Source organism: Rhinopithecus roxellana, chromosome 7 (assembly GCF_007565055.1).
Source record: "Rhinopithecus roxellana isolate Shanxi Qingling chromosome 7, ASM756505v1, whole genome shotgun sequence".
NCBI lineage: Eukaryota > Metazoa > Chordata > Mammalia > Primates > Cercopithecidae > Rhinopithecus > Rhinopithecus roxellana.
Genome location: NC_044555.1, coordinates 77282408 through 77300772, shown reverse-complemented (window position 1 = coordinate 77300772; position 18365 = coordinate 77282408). Strand labels below are relative to the sequence as shown.

Here is an 18365-nt window from a genome sequence, read left to right as displayed (position 1 = left end):
GAGGAGTGACTGCAGAGACTGTCAGTTGGTAATGAGGAAGGAGGAGGATAAACTGGGGTTGGCCCCAGATGAGCCCACAATGCAGCAACAAGACAGCACAGAACTGCAGAAACTTCTAGGAACCACTGTCTGGTCCTGCTGCCAAGTGAGGCAAAACCAAAGAGGGATTTAACAAAAAAGGCACAAAGGAAAAACAAAATGAAACCTAAAGTTACGAGTCAAAGGGTTACCCCACTGTTACCCTGCATTAAAGAGGACAAGGCCAGAGTGAAAACTCTCTCTCCTGGTTCTTTCAAACAAGACAGGCTTTACTTAGATCACCAAAAATAACATTTTACAGAAAGGGAACCATAACATTACACAACAAAGTATAGCCCTAAAATCTCAAACAAGAAAGGCAATGCTTTCTTTAGATCACCAAAAATAATGTTTCACAGAGAGGGAACCGTTAGAAGCAAATGTATAGCTGCAAATTTTCTTTTGCCATCAATATCGATTCCCTCTAAAATACTTTGAGACTACTTTGTGGTTTCCAAGTACAAACTAAACCTTGTTGGACAGAGTTGCTCAGCTTCATCAAAAAAATAAAACCAATTTGCAAAAAATAAAAAATAAAGAGACAACGTGGTTCTTGCTAACTAACTGCAGTGTCTACTGAAATGGCCTAACCTATTCCACGAACCTTTCACTGTGAACATAATTGCTTTTTCCTTGCCATCACAGATGGCCTGCACAGTAACAAGTGTCGTGTCAGAGCACTTTCAGGCACCCAGGGAATCATTCCTAACAGAATAACTGCAGTATGTGGGCAACTCAAACAACAGAGCCTCAAGGTGGGCACTGTGTTTGTGCTGTGGGTAAAGACCCACCACCTTGTTAGTTGTTCACCTGGAACCCAGAGCGCCAAACTAGACAGAGCAGTTGCTCTTACAGAACCATCAACATTTTAATATATTGCCCGGGGGTTCTTGGTGCTGTAATGTGCCTCACAGGCAGCGACGTAAGCCGACTCTGGGAAGAAGTCATCACGGTATTCTGCTAAAAACCTGAAAAAAGAAAAATAGCCCCAATGAGCACCACACTAAGGACTAAATACCATCAAGCAAAATATTGACTTTCAACCTACTAACATTTCAACTGTTTTTTGGTATTAGGAAGAAAAAAATGACTATAATTTTGATCTCTCTATATTGATTATTTTCACTGCACTTATCCAGCTTCTATGTGAATTACTACTTACCTGAATGCCTTCACCATCATCAGGTGTACAAATGGAAACAGAACCTACACTCCACTAGGTGGCAGTCTGGTTATATAAACACTTCTGTTGGGGCGGGGCGGGGGGGAAGCCCGTGAAAGTTTCTACATTTTTCTGTTGTTCAAACAAACTATTAAAAACAACAGATTATAGGCTGGGCACGGTGGCTCACACCTGTAATCCCAGCACTTTGGGAGGCCGAGGCGGGCAGTCACAAGGTCAGGAGATCAAGAACACGCTAGCTAACACAGTGAAACTCCATCTTTACTAAAAACACAAAAAATTAGCCAGGCGTGGTGGTGGGTGCTGTAGTCCCAGCTACTTGGGAGGCTGACGCAGGAGAATCTCATGAACCTGGGAGTCGGAGCTTGCAATGAGCCGCGATCATGCCACTGCACTCCAGCCTGGGTGACAGAGTAAGACTCCGTCTCCAAAAAAAAAAGAAGCAAATAAAATAAAAAATAAAAAACGATTATAAACAATAAATCTCACTTGAGAAATGTACATCATTTATATCAGCAAAGTCATACAAAAATTGAACAGAACAACTAGTAATGGCATTTGGTGTCCTAATTTGCCATGCCAAAAGATGTTACAGTTCTAGCTGACAGTACCAAGACATAGAAAAGACTCATATGTATGAAGACGGATGTTAAAAAATGTGCTGGTCATTCAAGAGTCTGCAATACACAGATGATATCTTGACTCAAAATTCAACTGATTTTGCCATGGAGGGCTAAGACATTTTCACATGTGCATTATTCACTAATAAGCACATTAGCCTTATGCTTGCTTCCTAGTGACTCCCACCTGCCCAAATTCCTAAAAATGTACAAACCTTCTTTAGCATAAATTGAGTCAAAACTCACTGGATAGCTAACTCATTTTCTTCTATGAGTGTACTCTTTTTATGATCATTTAGTCCACTGATTCTGGTTGTTATCTTCGAATGCATTTTTAAAACCTCTTACTAGGTTTATTAATAAATCCTCCTAAGTTACTTCCTAAAATTCTAATTTCTATTTTGTATTAGGCATGCATCAAAATAAGCAGGATTTCCTATGCTATCCTGCAGCTGACTCTTCATATTTTCTTGGCACTATTTGATTTCAGTTTATAAAATTTTATGCCAAACAGAGTTGTGGGTTTTGTTGAGGAAGAGGCCGGGAGGGAAGAGGGTATTTTGGAAACTTGTTTCCAAGAGAATGTTGTAAAGTCTAATTTCACTCATGGACACTTTATTCAAAATGCCTACATGAAAGGATCTCTTAAAACCACAAGGCAATTTCCCTGGCTGGGATGCTCTCCACTCTGTGGTAAATCCTACTTTGATGAGTCAGGGTGGGGCCTGGATACAAGGAAGAGATGCTCCTTAAAGAGAAGGAAGAAACAAAGTCAGGTAGCTAGGATGAGCTGGGTGAGGCAGGGGAATGACTAGCCTTGAAGGCCAAGGAGAGGAAGTGGTCCACAGGCGTCATCTGGAAGGGAGAGGACACAGCAGAGCCTCAGGTCAAATGATCCTATTAGATAAAAAAAATGACTGGCTTTGTCAGCTGCAGGAAACAATACCTTTGTCTGAATTCATACATGACAACACAGACGAGGGGTCTTTTCTCTTAATTCTAAACATCAAAATCCAACCAATACATGCTACTATTTACGTTAGTTTATGTACATGCAACAAAGGAAAGTCCAATGCTTGAGGTACTGTTGAATAAAAAAATGTAAAACTAAATTTTCATCAATCTCAATCACTTCTACTTTAGAAAATTTATTTTCTATGTATAAGGTTTTTGAATTAAATTCTTCTAGTGAGACAAAAAAGCTTCACCTCTGTACAATGAAAGCCCCTAACTCAGAAACCAGAGAAATTATGGAAAAAAGAAATACCAAAAAAACCCACTCCTAATTCCCATTACGGTTAGAACCAACCATACTTAGGTAATACTTCCACTATTTAAAATACCACAGAGCTGACTTCCCCATGTGCTAAAGAGAAGTTCAGAGAAGCCACATATATGGCAACAGATGCAAATTTTGACAAAGTAATAAAAATACCTCAAAAAGAGATCAAAGTGCTTCAATAAAGCCTTCAGATTCTTCTCAGAAAAGGACATCTTTCCAAGGATTTCCGGAAGTTTCACTGCATTAAAAATAAAGGTAAAACCATTTACAATTAGCAGAATCTGACAATGCATAGGATTCACTCAGGGAAGGTCTGGGCCCCTCCTTATCTCTATTGAAACTGAAATTAACATCCACATTATCAAACAAAACCCCAAACTCTTACTGAACAAAGATAGTGTAGCAGTACAAATATTACAAACATAATTTTTACGAAATTTAAGAGTCATTCAGTGCCTTTTCTTTGATAGGTTACCTTTGATTTTTCTTAGATCCCCAAATTTCTTAGACAATTATAGCCCAAACCACAAGGTGTACAGAAAGCTAACAAGAGAATGCAAAATGAAAAATGGAAAGAAAGCAGGAACCAGGATTCTTACCAAACAATCGCAACAAATGTTGTGCCCCATAAATGTAAGAGGGTGGAGGCGGCTGGTCACCTGGCGGGTAATTGTCAGGCACAAGCTTCCAGGAAAGGACCTGGAAAAAGCACGAATTGAATTGTTTTTCTAACTCTTAATGGAGACACTTCCAACCACCTAACAATTATGATAGTAAATTGTACGTAGAGGGGAAAAAATAAGCCATTGTATCAAAATAAACACAAGCTTATAAAAAACAAAGATGAAAGGCAAAAACACTTAAAATAGATTAAGAAAGTCTTTAATTTCTTAACTCGCAACAGTTATTCCCTATAAATAATTCTGTTTGGGTTCTTTAGCCACTTTATTGAAAATCCTGCTGCATGGCCAGGCGCGGTGGCTCACACCTGTAATCCCAGCACTTTGGGAGGCCAAGATGGGTGGATCACCTGAGGTCAGGAGTTTGAGACCAGCCTAGCCAATACATTGAAACCTCACCTCTACTAAAAATACAAAAAATTAGCCAGGTGTGGTGGTGGACACCTGTAATCCCAGCTACTTGGGAGGCTGAGGCAGGAGAATCATTGGAACTGGGGAGGCAGAGGTTAAGTGAGCCAAGGTTGTGCCACTGCACTCCAGCCTGGGTGACGAGTGAAACTCCGCCCCTCCTTTCCCCCACCACCCAGAAAAAAGAAAATCCTGTTGCACTAGAGAGAGAATGAAGCATTAAAAGGTAATCCATAGATGTTCTGAATAGTATTACTGTTGTTTCAAGATTCCTTAATTTCTGGCTGTTAGATTCATTATGGAAACGAATTTGAATTTTTTAATCCCTTGAATCAACTGAAATAGACTTCAAACCTGATAACTGATTTGTCTTCATTCTGAATTTCTGAACTGTGGGTGGACTTGGGGCTTTTGTTAAAGGGAGAGTTGCATTTCAAAACTCTCTGATGAATTTCCGTAAAAGTACTTCAGCAAATTATAGAACCAGAGTCTACTCTACTCAGCTGCTACTTTGGCTTTTGGGACGTCATATTCAATATGGAAACAGTCAGACTGGAGAAAGCCCTCCAGCAGACAAAGCAGACAGGTGCCCCCACAAACTCAGAAATGCTGATATAGTCAGTTTAACAACATGAAACTGCCAGAAGCTAATAAGCACCAAGGTGGCCCTGAAGGATCCAGGACAAAGGCCTAGCTTCACTTCGGCCCCTGCCCAGCCAGGCCTAGATTCTCGCCTAGGTCTCCACCAGCAGCGCCCACTTCTGCACTGTAGAGCACTGAGGGAAGGGATCGTTCCAGCATCTTTACAGCATCCCGGCACCTGCCCAGTGCACACAGCTGAAGCTCTGGAACCGTTCTGAAAGTGACTCAAAGGAAACATACAGGACTCTCCAATCTCAAAGGCATGAACAGCACTTGGCATGTACAAAAGCAGGTCATCTGGCTCTACCTCACTCACTCAATTCTGTGTTTCAAGGCAGTTTATAACCTTCTATTTATGAAGACGTATTTTCCGGGGGGAAAACAGTAGGTTTCTAGTCGGGGGAATTCCCAATGGGGTATGTATGGGACCCATCGATGGGTCTTTACTGGCATGTGCTGGCCCAGACCAGCCCCTAGTACTGTGGAGCAGTGACTGGTACTGAGAGAAAGAGCCCTGGTCAAAAAACACGGTGGTGGCCGGGCGCGGTGGCTCAAGCCTGTAATCCCAGCACTTTGGGAGGCCGAGACGGGCGGATCACGAGGTCAGGAGATAGAGACCATCCTGGCTAACACGGTGAAACTCCGTCTCTACTAAAAAATACAAAAAACTAGCCGGGCGAGGTGGCGGGCGCCTGTAGTCCCAGCTACTCGGGAGGCTGAGGCAGGAGAATGGCGTAAAACCCGGGAGGCGGAGCTTGCAGTGAGCTGAGATCCGGCCACAGAACTCCAGCCTGGGCGATAGAGCCAGACTCCGTCTCAAAAATAAAAAAAAAAAAAAAAAAAAAAAAAGAAACACGGTGGTAGAGGTACGTAAGAAGGTGGGAATCCACGAACGTCTCATGAGTCCTTGTGAGAGTCGCCTGAACCCCAACCATTTCCCAGAAAGCACTTTTAAACTATAAGTTGCAGCTGTACCTAAAACCACTAGATGGCGCATTCACACTGCAGACCAGAGTGGGAATGGCCCTTGACAACTCAGATGCCCCTTAAATTCACGATTTCCCTTCAATAATAAAATTCGTAGTGCATTCTTACCTGAAAAATGGGCGTGTCAGAGACTGCTTGAACTAGGGATTTCCTAACCTACCCTCAACAATCATCATAACACAAATTAGGCTTTCTAGATTCTCTATGGGGTCAGCCAACTGTAGTCCCTGAGCCAAGTCCAGCCCAATGTTCATATGTTCAAAATGGTTGGGGAAAAAAAATCATATGAATAATATTTCGTGATATGTGAAAATCATATGACATTAAATTCTCAGTGTCCATGAATGAATTGAGGGGGCAGCACACAGAGCCATACCCCTTTGTTTAAGGCAGAGCCACGTCCCTTTGTTTATGGCTTTGCTGCTGGAACAGCAGAGTTGAGCAGTCTCTGGAGAGACCTTAGGGTACACACTACTGAAGATAGTTATCATCTGGAAGAGAGTTTTGTGACCTCTCTTCCCATTATCAAGTGCTGTTTGCCTAGGTTGGGCACAGTGGCTCATGCCTATAATCCCAGCACTCTGGGAGGCAGAGGTGGGAGGATCACTTGAGCTCAGGCGTTGGTGACCAGCCTGGGCAACACGACAAAACCTAGTCTCTACAAAAAAATGCAAAAATTCGCCAGGCCATAGTGTCATGAGCCTATAGTTTCAGTTACTCGGGAGGCTGAGGCAGGAGGATCGCTTGAGCCCAGGAGGTGGAGGCTACAGTGAGCTAATATCCTGCTACTGCACTGCACCCTGGGTGACAGCATGAGAGTGAGACCCTGTGTCAAAAAAAATGTTCTTTGCCTAGCAAAGCCATTTTCCCCTGTGCAACTCCTACTCACCTTAAAAAAAAAAAAAAAAAAAAAAGGAAATCTCACCTCCTAGGAGACTTTCACAGAATTTGCTGATAGACTGAGACATCTTTAGAATCCCTGACAAACTCACCACCTACAGATCACCTAATGGGCCTTAAAAATAGTTTTAAAATGAAAAGTTTTCCCATCTATCAAGTGGAAATCTGGTGGCAAGGCTGATCTCAAGAATTCAAAGTAATTGGGTTCAAGTGTCTGGCACAGTGGTGGCCTAGAGCACATCCCTGAAGGAACGGCTATTGGTATTACTGTTAATGATGGAGGGGAATCAGGTATTTAAAGTTGGAGTCAGAAAACTACAGCCTGCTGGTCACATCCCGCCCAACTATTGCCTGTTTCTATATTGCCCACAAGCTAAGAGTGGATGTTATATTTTTAAATGATTGAAAAACAAACAAACAAAATTTTCAAACACATGAAAATTAAAAGCTAGTCAAATTTCAGTGTCCATAAATCAAGTTTTATTGGAATATAGCACACTCATTTTATTTACATACTATCTGTGGCTACTTTGGGAGTTAAGTAATCTTGACAGACACCATATGGCCCACAAATAGCCTAAAGTTTTTACCCTCTGGCCCTCTGTGGAAAAGGTGTGTTGACATCTGTTCTATAAAGTAAAATACTGGCATTTCAATAATTGCACTTATTTAAAAGATAATTGTCAGTGTAGGGCTGAAATCCTAATAATTTTCTCACTTTAGAAACCAAAACCCACAGTGTTAAGCATAACCTTACGTACAATTTTGTTAATGTTTACAGTAATAGCAACATGATGCTTCAAGAACCTTGACTTCCACCTATAGAATCAAAGTAATCACAAATGAAGGAACCATTGGGAACAAACATCAAACATTCTTTACCTCATTTATTTCATTAGTTCTTCTCCCTTCAAAGCCAGCAAACACAGCACTCCCTTCCTTGCTAGGAGTCAGAGGAATAGGTGAAGATGATCTGCTATGCACAGGTGTTTCTTCCAAAGAAAAACATGAAATTATTCACACAGCAACTGAATTAAAGACTGCCTCAAGACTGTTAAAAACTGCAGAACAGAAATCTAAACTTGGTTCTCAGAAAGTACCAACCTTTAACAATAAGACTTTCCTTTTATAACAGCACCTGAATTTTATTTGGTTAAAAAAATAAGGAATAAAGCACTGACACATGCTACAATGTGGATGTACCTTAAAAGACTAGACTGAGTGAATGGAGCCAATCACAAAGGGCCACATACTATGTTTCCATTTATATGAAATACCCGGGGTAGGCAAATCCAGAGAGACCGAAAGCAGCTTAGTGGTTGCCAGGAGCTTGCAGCAGGGGAAGTGGGGAGTGATTGCTACTGGGTATGGGGTTTCTTTTTGGGGGTGCTAAAAATGTTCTGGAATTGACTGTGCAGATGGTCGCACAACTCTGTGAATACACTAAAAACTATTGGATTGAACTGTATATGTGGATGTGTCGATAAAGCTGTTAAGTGCCACTGAATTATTCACTTTACAATGGTTAATTTTATATGTGAATTTCACATCAATAAATACAAATAAAAAAATAAAAAATACAAAGAGAAACAGAAAAAGATAGCACTTTATTTTGTAGCACCTTTTTAAAAACACTGTCTTTTTAAAAATTTTCCCAGCTGACCCTTTTCAATCTTCAACCAACCAATCCTTATTACCCACTTACATACAGATGATTCCATTTATATGAAATGCCCTAAACTGGCAAATCTATAGAGACAAATAGATTAATGGTTGTCAGGGGACATAGGGAGAGGCAAATGAGTAACTGCTAGTCGATGTGGGGTTTCTTTTTTGGAGGGGTGAAAATGTCTGAAACTGATTTCAGTGATGGTTGCCCAACTCTTTAGTTTTGCCCAACTGAAATTATTTTGTTAGTTATATATCAGACAGTGTGGTCTCTTTGTGTCGCCCAGGCTCGACTGCAGTGGCCCAATAAGAGCTCACTGCAGTCTTGGACTCTGGGCCTCAAGCGATCCTCCAGTTTCAGCCTCAGCCATTGCCACAGCTGCAGCCTCCCAAGTAGCTGGGACTATAGGTGCACATCATCACACCTGGCTATTTTTTTCTTTAAGAGATGGGGTTTCACTATATTGCCCAGGCTGATCTTGAACTCCTGGCCTCAAGTGATCCTCCTGCCCCAGTCTCACAGGCATGAGCCACTGTGTCTGGAGACACTAAAAACTTTAAATGTGTGAATTTTAAGGTATGTGGATTATATCTCAATCAAGCTGTTTTAAAAAAGCACCTGATTTTGTTTTAGCACTTGATTATTCAAAGGGCTTCTCTTAAAGGTGTGTCTTCTTCAATTCTGCCCTTCTGAGCCTTCTCAATCTTCAAATCAGCAAATACTTTCACACACCTGGAACTATGCCCCAAAACTGAGCTGTGACGGGCTGACACAATCAACAAGTCAGTCCTTTCTCTCAGGACCTTATAATATGGCAGGGACAGGATGTACACAAGGAAACGGGCACCTGCACACAGAATGGCACTGTGATGACAGTTTTGGGAGTTCCAACAGGATGATGCTTAGAAGGACCCCTGAAGGAGTCAGCACAGCAGGAGATGCTGAGGAAAGAACAGGGCACAGGTCATACACAAGATATGCCTACTGGGGCATGGGGATTTGACTCCAAATGGTTTTACACTGACCTTAGCTTTGGAGGTGTTTTTGCTATTTATGAGAGGTGTCTTAGATTTCACAGCCTGCGAGCAGCTGAGCTCTGTGAAAGGAAGGCTACTAGCCTTCCATCTCTGCAGTTGGGTGCTTGGCACCTGCTGGTGTAGCTCTGTTTCCACCTCCACACAGTGTACCGGTGGACAGCCATGCAAGCTGCCTCCCCTACTGCTGACTTCCTAACTCACTGAGCCCGCTAGGCACCAGGTGGCATCGTCAGCCCTGCTGCCATCAATTTTCCATTTCACACGTTGTTGGCAGTCAAGGGTGGAAGCATATAAGCACAGAGCACCCTGTATTTGATTTGTGAATGAGATCTTCAATGTAAAGTGAATACTCCTAGTAAGAGCGCTTCATTAGCACAGGCTAAACAACCAGATTTTAATTAATTTGGGAAAAAATGCCTGGTTAGTGTACGATAGCTAATGTTAGTTTCCACAGTAATTGTACCTGATTCATGGCAACTGTTTTCGCAGTTTTTGACAGTTTAAAATGATTAATTAGCAGTGGCTTACTTCTAAGTTTTATATTACAGCAAATCAACCTGTGTGTATTTTGGAACAAAAGAAAGTAAACTCTTGTCTAATTTATTTTGCCCATTGAAACATTCCAGCTGAAAATCAAGGTGAGCACATCTGATGGAGTTTGAGTTGGGCTAAGAGGAGGTGAGAAGAGATTATGGAAATCTGAGCATTCTTACTTTGATATTTTAGGACAGACCTTTCCAAATTAACTTTAGAATGGAGAGACTACAGAGATAGAGTACAAAGAAAACAAAAAGCTAAACAACCCATTAGAATTGCTCATTTTGAATGCTTCGTTAGGCCTAGCTACACAATATATAGAATTCTGATAACTCAATTTGCTCACAATCGGTAGAGTGATGGCAAAAAAAGAAAGGCTGAGGAAACAGCCCAGTCCTGCCTCCACCACAGCTGCACTGCAATCTGTGCCAGGTGCTTCAACTTTCTACAGCTCCAGGAAGCACGCAGCATTAACAGCACTTTGGACATGGGAATCACACGCACTGTACACAAACACGTAACCTCAGCACCATGCCTGGCACTGACTAGACACAAGGTACACGCTGGCTCTCCCCGGCCTGGAGCACCCGAGAATGAACCTACTCTTTTCCAGGTGCAGGAAGAGCTTGGGCATGCTGGCGGACGTGTCCTGCTGCCGGCGCTTGGGCTGAGGTGAAGCGCTGCTCTCAGAAAGCCTGTCACTGTTGGCACTGTGGCGCGTGGACCGCCTCAGAGACTGCAATGCTTCTGGCTCAGCTTTGCGCCTTTTGGGGGTGGCTGGTTCACCAGTGGTCGGCTGACTCTCTGTGGACTGTGGTGTGGATGGATTCAACAAAGGCGGGCTGGGAGAGAGTTCCTCCTGGCTCCTAGGGAAGATGGAGAATGTCACACACAGCTGGCTCAAAGGGCCTTTCCAGAACATGGAGTGCTTCTGAAGACACGAAATGCTCTCTCTACTCCAGGAGGGTTGTAAATATGTACATAAGTCACTTGGACCCTCTCCATAACTCTGCAAGGCACGCTGGCATTAAAGATTGTGATGCCCCCGTTATATGTGTCTTAGAGCAGTGGGTCTCAAGTGGGAGCAATGTTGCCCTGACAGGGAACAGAAGGCAACATCTGGAGACATTTTTGGTTGTTGCAACTGAGGAAAGAGGTGCTATCGGCATCTAGTGGGTGAAGGCCACAAATGCTGCTAAACATCCTATATTGCACAGGCAGCCCCTCAGCAAAGAAAGATCTGGTTCTAAACATCAATAGGGCCAAGGCTGAGAAACGCTGGTCTAGAAAACAAGAATACCCTACCACCTCATTGAAACGTAACTACTGGCAGGACTAGGAAAAGCATCGGGGTTGCTGTGTGAAAACATACAGCCCACCCTGGAGGAGTCTCAAGGTTTGAAGTAGGCCCTGGGGACTTTGACACAGGTCCCCAGTGAGTCCTGCAGGCCTCTCACCTGGGGTGAAACTGACATGGGGAAAGGGAAAGGAGAGAGAAGCTACCAAAGGAAGGATGGCTGAGAGGAGATGGTGGCCAGGCAGAAAGAGAAGCTGGGGAGCCGACAGCCGTGAAGCAGAGGGAGAAAGGGAGGGTAGGGCGAGGTGGCCAAGGCAAAGGGCAGCACGCTGCAAGTGGGAGGTTATCAGTTCACCTGCAGGCAGTTTTGCAGCACAGCAGTAGATGAAGGCAGACGATAAGTGGTTAACAGAGGAGACAGATGAATGGAAATATGAGAACAGACCACTCTCTCAGGAAGAGAGGCAAGAAGGAGCGAGCACAAGACCTTACAGAGATTAAGGGAAAGACTTTAGGTTGCAGGATCCCCCTCCCTGCCCCATCAAAAAAGAACAGAGCATGCTTGGTAACTGAGGGAGGAAAAGTGGCGACATCGCAGAGCAAGAAGAGAAATAACTTTTACTAAAGGCCAAAGCTTGCAGGCCCTGTGTGAACATTCCCATTTAATACTACTAGCTAGGCTTGCCTTCAGTCCATCCCACACCTGCAATATCACAAGAACAGAAAACCAAACACCGCATGTTCTCACTCATAGGTGGGAACTGAACAATGAGATCACTTGGACTTGGGAAGTGGAACATCACACACTGGGGCCTATCATGGGGAGGGGGGAGGGGGGAGGGATTGCATTGGGAGTTATACATGATATAAATGATGAATTGATGGGTGCTGACAAGTTGATGGGTGCAGCACACCAACATGGCACAAATATATATATGTAACAAACCTGCACGTTGTGCACATGTACCCTAGAACTTAAAGTATAATAAAAAAAAAAAAAAAAAAAAAAGAAGGAGGCTCCTAAGGAACCTCTGCCACTAACACAAACAGCCAGTGAGGGGGCTCAATTCAAACCTGCCCCTTCCACTCTCCTCAGCCTGTGCTCTCTTCACCCCACCCCTACCAGCTTCCCCAAAATGGGGTAGCTGCTCATCATCCCACCTAAGGTCTTTATGCTGGGGTCTTCACTTGGTAAAATCCGCCAGAGCCATATGAAAGTGAAATGATGACTTAGCTTACCCACGAAAAAAGAAAACCACCAGGACACACATTTTCATTTCCTTCCCTCCTCCAAACATGTTGGTCCACACTATCAGATTGAACTCTTCAAAATAAGGATCTGATTATTGTACTGCTGACATGTGAGGGTGAAAGTGCAGGCTATATAACTTACCTGTTAGTGCTTGTGGCACTTTCCTTAATGGGAAGAAAAAACTTAGACGAAGTCACCTTTTTATACTGAGCTTGCTCATATGGATAGAGTAAAACCAACGGGAGAGTGTAATCAAAGGTTATTCTTAATCCATCCACCATCTCCTTACAAAGGTCAACACTGGCAGGATTAAAAAGAAGAGATTAGAGACACAATTAAGTAAGAGGTACTTTCCAAAATTTCACAATAAAGTTGCCAATTTTTAATAGGGCAGTTTGAAATCTAATCACTATATATTACACCTACGTACACACAAAATGAAATGGATTTGTAGCTGTCAAGATTACATAGGAAAACGTAAGTGCAGAAAGTACAGCAGTCACTTTACCTTACCCCACTAAACACAAATAAATACGTTCAAGGCCACAGAGGTGTCCAGTAGCCTGTGCTGCAAAAGTGGACAGGTGGACACACCCCTATCACTGCAAGCTGAAACAGCTTGACCCTAGTGAACCCCTAACCCTTGCTTTAACTCCAACACTCCACCTTTCTGCCTCTTGTCTAGCTGGGTCATGTGTGCCAGGCAGGATACAAGGAAGCTTTCTCTGACTGGAATGAAAATCTGTTTGTAAACAAGCTTTGAGAAATCCTTACTGCCCATTCTGGTGCTTCTCAAGGAAAGTTGTCGCCCTAAACAGTATCACTGAAAAAACTGTCTCAGTGCTGAGGCAGTGCACTTTCAATGCATCCATGTCAGATGTGTAAATAGTTACTGAAGTACTGAAGATTTCACAAAAGTGACAAGGTTTTAATATTAGATGATTCAATGAATTATCAATTATTAAACATTAACTGAATTCAAAATAACTGAGTAGAGACAAGTGTCACCTATTCTAAATGGAAGCCACCTCTCTAATACAGAGAGAACCACAAAACACCAAACATGCCAGTACTCACTTCTTTTCTGCTGGGATATAATGCACGTTCATGTTGGCATGTGGCATAACGTGATGGTGACGAGGTCTCTCATTGGCTGAAAAGGCTGCATTGATAGCAAAATGCTTCACATAGGATTCCAAAATCGTTATGATGTTGGTCTGGCATGGAAGTTTCACTAACTGTTAACAAAAACATAGACATCTGATGTATGCATCCTAATGTAACAAACCACATATTCCAAGAAACACTGGTCATGTCTGTATCATTTTTTAACTCAAAAATAAAGCAAAGCCAATTCTATTTGAATAGAACTTCTTAAATATATTTGCAATCTCTTTGATCTTTTTTCCTCTACTGATCATAACCTTATGTTGATTACAATATTACTTTTTTGAATACATGTAAGCAGTGATTCTTAATCTTAGTGATCTGTTAGAACAACCTGGGGAATTCCTTCAAGTATACCTGCAGTTGGGCTCCACCACAGTTCAATTAATTCTTAACTTCTGGGCTGAAGCACAAGCAGCAGGATTCTGGAAAGCTCCCAACACAACCCTAATGGGCAGCCAGGGCTGTGTGAATTATAATTTAATCAGCTGCACAGCACCACTGGCAGAGAACTTTAAAACCTGACTCAGTACAAAGCTGAAAAATATAAATTTCATTCCTCCAAAATTCGTTATTGCTTACGTCTATGATTGCAAAATATGGCAACATGAAAATGCCAAACAAATCAATGTTTTATGCATTCTCCCTACATACCCGTTTCCTCCTGTTAATGTAGTAACAATCATCCTCCAGCTGCTTCTTCAGAACTTCAGGGATTTCTATAGTTATTGTTCTTTCTTCCATTTCCCTTTTTGTTTGAAGCTCTGGTTCTTCTTTCTGCAATATCAAAATTCCATTTTTAACTATTTAAAACAGTAGGAGAGTCAATATCCAAGGAAGGCCTGCTATGAAACAAACCCAGCTAATCCTCAACAATCATAGTATACCATGTGTTCTAATTAAAAGTATGTTAAAGGCCAAAAGTTAACTTGTTTGGGGGCACTAAACACAATGCAAATATGTATTTCATTTCTTTCCCATTTAAGTTTACCACTCGGATTTATACTAACTTTGGATGCAGGCAGAAGACATCACAGTCTGTAGGCTCCATTAAAAGAAATTTACCATCATAAAACAAACAATTTGACTGGAAAGAAAGATAACTATAATTTGTGGAAACATTTTAGGGGCATAAAGAGCCACTGAGAGACTCAAACGGTGACTATAAGGGTTGTTTTTCTTTAAATGTCAGATAAAAATTTACATTATCGGTTTAAAAGATGTATCTTTAGAAAACAATTCACAACTGGAGTATTTCACCGTGAACTTTTACCACTAAAATATACAACAAAGAGAAAGTTTTTACAATAAAAACTTTATACCACCTCAGTCTTTTCTTCAATATCACTTTCTTCACTTATTTCTTCATCTTTGTCTTCACTACAGTCAGAGGAACTGCTTAATGCTAAGTGAAACAAAAGCATCTGGTAAACTTGCATTATATACTTCACCAACCCTTATGTCTACAGATCTTCACATGTAGTGCAGGTGCTACTGGAAATAATAAACTGCAATTCCATATATTTTTAAATGCCAAACACAAATAATGTATCTTTCACAATACAAATTTATTTTGACAACCAATTTCAACAGATGCAAAAATCACACAAGCTAATGATCGGAAAGTGTTTTGTCAGTTAGGATCCTACAGTTTCCTGTTGCATTCATAAATGGGACTAAGGTCTGGGAGGTGCCAAAAAGAGAACAGATCCCATGAGAACACACCGTGAGGGGTTTGTACAAAGATGCTGGCTGAGAGGGCAGCAGTCACAAGCATGACTCTGCTAAGGTTCTATTACTGACTTATTGACTTACATTGACTGCTACTTTAATTGTCAAAAATAAATGGAGCAAATATTATACATAATGAGCTTGAAGTGTTTCCCTGTCTAGAATTTCAATGAATCCTTCTCTCAGTCTAGGTGGAAGTTCTTTCATCCAAAGAAAATGAAGTGAAGCTACTCACAGTTTTCATCATTTTCATCTTTTTCTTCAGTGGGGAGGCCTTTTAAGACAGAGTCAACACCAGGCAACCTGCAGCGCTTCTTCTTTCTTCCTGTGCTCCTCCTGAAAAAGAGTAGCAAACAACTGAAATAAATTTTGACATTGAACTCTTGAGTCTTGAGATCAAAACAAGATATAATAAACAATGAAATAGATTTGAAAAATCATTAAGCTTCAGAACATAAATGGTAATTTCCATTTCAGAAGATTATATAATAACCAATCTGAAAACACTAAGGTTATTTAGAATACCATAGGAACACTCTTCCTCTTACACACTTTAAATACGTAAAATTACTTAATAAATATTTGTCATTTTATTACTATCATAAAAGTCTAAAACACTAAGAGAAAACACATTGGATAACATTTATATCTTGATTTTTGTATTCTTACAGGCGAGCTACAGCTTTTCTTGCCAATTTACGCTGTAATCTACGATTTTCATCGGTATCACGAAGCACATGATCTTCGGCTGCCCATCTATCCCAGCTAATTGAACAAAAAAGGAAAATTCAGTGCTTTAGTTTGATATAAAACAAAGGCTAAAAGTATCTCAAAGCAATAGAAATGCCCCAGAATTACATTTTAGAAAACGATTTAAATATTTTAAAATCACAAAGAGGAGGCAAATAAACTGAAAAAGTAACTCATTCAGACAGAGAAACAACTGGGGTTTCTAGAATCACCCAGACAGAATTCAAATACAATCGACTTAAAAGTAACTATTCCTCAGAATAGGCAAGTTCTGGTAACAAAGTAAAAACAGGAAATGAATCAAACTTCTCTACAAGTGTTTCTAAAACTTAAAGAAGTTTGCAGTGTTACAAAGTAAAAACAGGAAATGAAACAAAGTTCTCTACAAGTGTTTCTAAAACTTAAAAGAAGTCTGCAATGTTCCTGTGCTACAAAGACAATCAATTTTCAGTCTGGTTTAACAAGTTCACTCACCTTCTGTTCCAACCATTAAAATGGATCAGATATTCTGGGATCTTTCTGCCTTTTTCGTCTTTCCCAACAATAACATCAACAATCTGAAACCAAGAAATATTGCCCACAAATGATAGGACATACAGAAAATTAGAAGTTACATCAGGAAAACTAATTCATAGACCCCTTTTTAAAGAAAAGAAAGCATTCTCTCCTCTTTTAGACCGTGAGCTGGGTTGAAATATTTTTCCTTTCAATTATCATTTTTCCCCCGAGTGGACGCCTTCAAAATAGGAAACATCCGTCCAACCACCCCGTGATTGGTCTCTGAGCGTGAGACAGTGTGAGGCTTCTGAAGCCATTGGCCGGCCGATTTGTCACTAAGGAAAGAGTCCAGGCTAGATGAAAGTTGCAGCCCTGAGACCTCTGGGAGTTGTAGTTTCCTGGGCTCCCCTATATCCAGTGCCAGGACGGCTGGCTGGAGACTCTGGAATCCCTCCCTGTTATGTCCCTAGAGGGAACAACTAAGACTAATGATGGGGCGTGTCGCCCCGTGAGCAGGCTCGGGGGCAAGGAGAAAGAGGGACAGCAGACGAGGTTAGAAGACAGGAGCAGCAGGGGAGGGAACTGAAGGCAGAATATGCTCATCCCTTTAGGGATGTCCTTTAGCATCTCTCATTGACAGAGCTGTCCAGACATCGCCAAAGACACACGTGGGACTGCCCTTGTCCCTGCCGCCTAAGGCTTCACCCAGGAGGCCCTAGGAAGCCAGGTCTCTTAAATGAAAGCACCTGGGTGCTTTCCTTGGGGGATCTGGGAGACCTGCTGCCAACTCCTGCCCGCCACCCAAATCTGAGGAGCTGCAAGATGTGGCTCAGCTCTCGGAGACTTAGGTGGACCCGCCCAGGGCGCGATTCCCATCAACTATGGTCAGACCCACGTAAATCCTTCAGAGTTTGAAAACGTAAATGCTGCAAGGCCCTGGGGTGCGAAAACACTGGGCCAACCTTGCCCTCGGGGTGGGGTTCACGGCCTACAGGAAGGATGGGGCCTAAACTGGACTAGGGTCCCAGGGACACAACGTCGGAAGTCAGCGGCCAGCGCCGTGGAACTATGAATTAGAACCTGGATCGGACGGCCAGGGCGTCCCACAGGAGCCCACCCGGCCCTGGGCCGCAGAGGAGGAGAGATTTAACGCGAAGACAGAAACCGTATTCGAGAGGCCTCCTCCCTCAGCGGCCACCGTTGCAGTCAGGGGCGCAAACGGTAGCCCCGGTAACGCGACAAAGCACGGGCGAGGCTCCCAACCGCGCGTGCGCCTCCCGGCCTGACGGAAGGAAGTGGAAGCATCCCAGACCCCGCCCCGACACCCAGGCGCAGCGCCCTGTGAGCGCCCCCTGCCGGCTGCACCGCTCCTCGCAGGCCGAGGAGCCCCGCCGGTCCCTCAGCTCCGCGCGGCCGTCCGCCCCCGCCCCCGCCTTCGGTCCCGGGTCCCCCAGCCCGCGCCTCCTCCCTGTCCCTCCGCGGCGGCACCTTGGCATCGTACAGCACTCGCGCCTTGGTGGGGTCAGGCTCGAAGCACAGCACTTTCTCCCCTGAGTGGAATTTAAATTTCATGCCCTCGCTCGCGCTCATTTGCTCATCGTGGCGGAGGGCGAGGCTCCGGGGCGGGCGGAGCGCGCGCGGTGGGGG

At 42.9% G+C, this 18365-nt stretch overlaps 1 protein-coding gene across 2 annotated transcripts; it reads right to left on the bottom strand.

The window, feature by feature from the left end:
* Positions 1-287: 287 nt before the first annotated feature.
* Positions 288-18362, bottom strand: MSL3 (MSL complex subunit 3). Of its 2 annotated transcripts, XM_030933912.1 has the most exons (13): positions 18207-18362; positions 16695-16777; positions 16140-16235; positions 15706-15806; positions 15065-15144; positions 14394-14516; positions 13650-13810; positions 12714-12872; positions 10627-10889; positions 7663-7772; positions 3763-3862; positions 3317-3401; positions 288-1046 (listed from the first exon to the last, which is right to left on the bottom strand). In XM_030933912.1, exons 1-13 carry the CDS (start codon positions 18306-18308, stop codon positions 947-949), a joined length of 1563 nt encoding a protein of 520 aa, XP_030789772.1. In that variant the 5' UTR covers positions 18309-18362; the 3' UTR covers positions 288-946. The 2 variants fall into 2 exon arrangements, with proteins under 2 accessions (XP_030789772.1, XP_030789773.1); XM_030933913.1 differs by lacking the exons at positions 16695-16777; positions 18207-18362 and adding an exon at positions 16329-16498.
* Positions 18363-18365: the final 3 nt, after the last annotated feature.

Coding starts and splice junctions, on each gene's coding strand:
- MSL3 (XM_030933912.1), bottom strand. CDS start 18,308: ATGAGCGCGAGCGAGGGCATGAAATTTAAATTCCACTCAGGGGAGAAA. Junction 15,807..16,139: donor AGAAAAGCTGTAGCTCGCCT/GTAAGAATACAA, acceptor ACTCTTTTTCAG/GAGGAGCACAGGAAGAAAGA. Junction 15,145..15,705: donor AGATGAAAATGATGAAAACT/GTGAGTAGCTTC, acceptor TGTTTCACTTAG/CATTAAGCAGTTCCTCTGAC.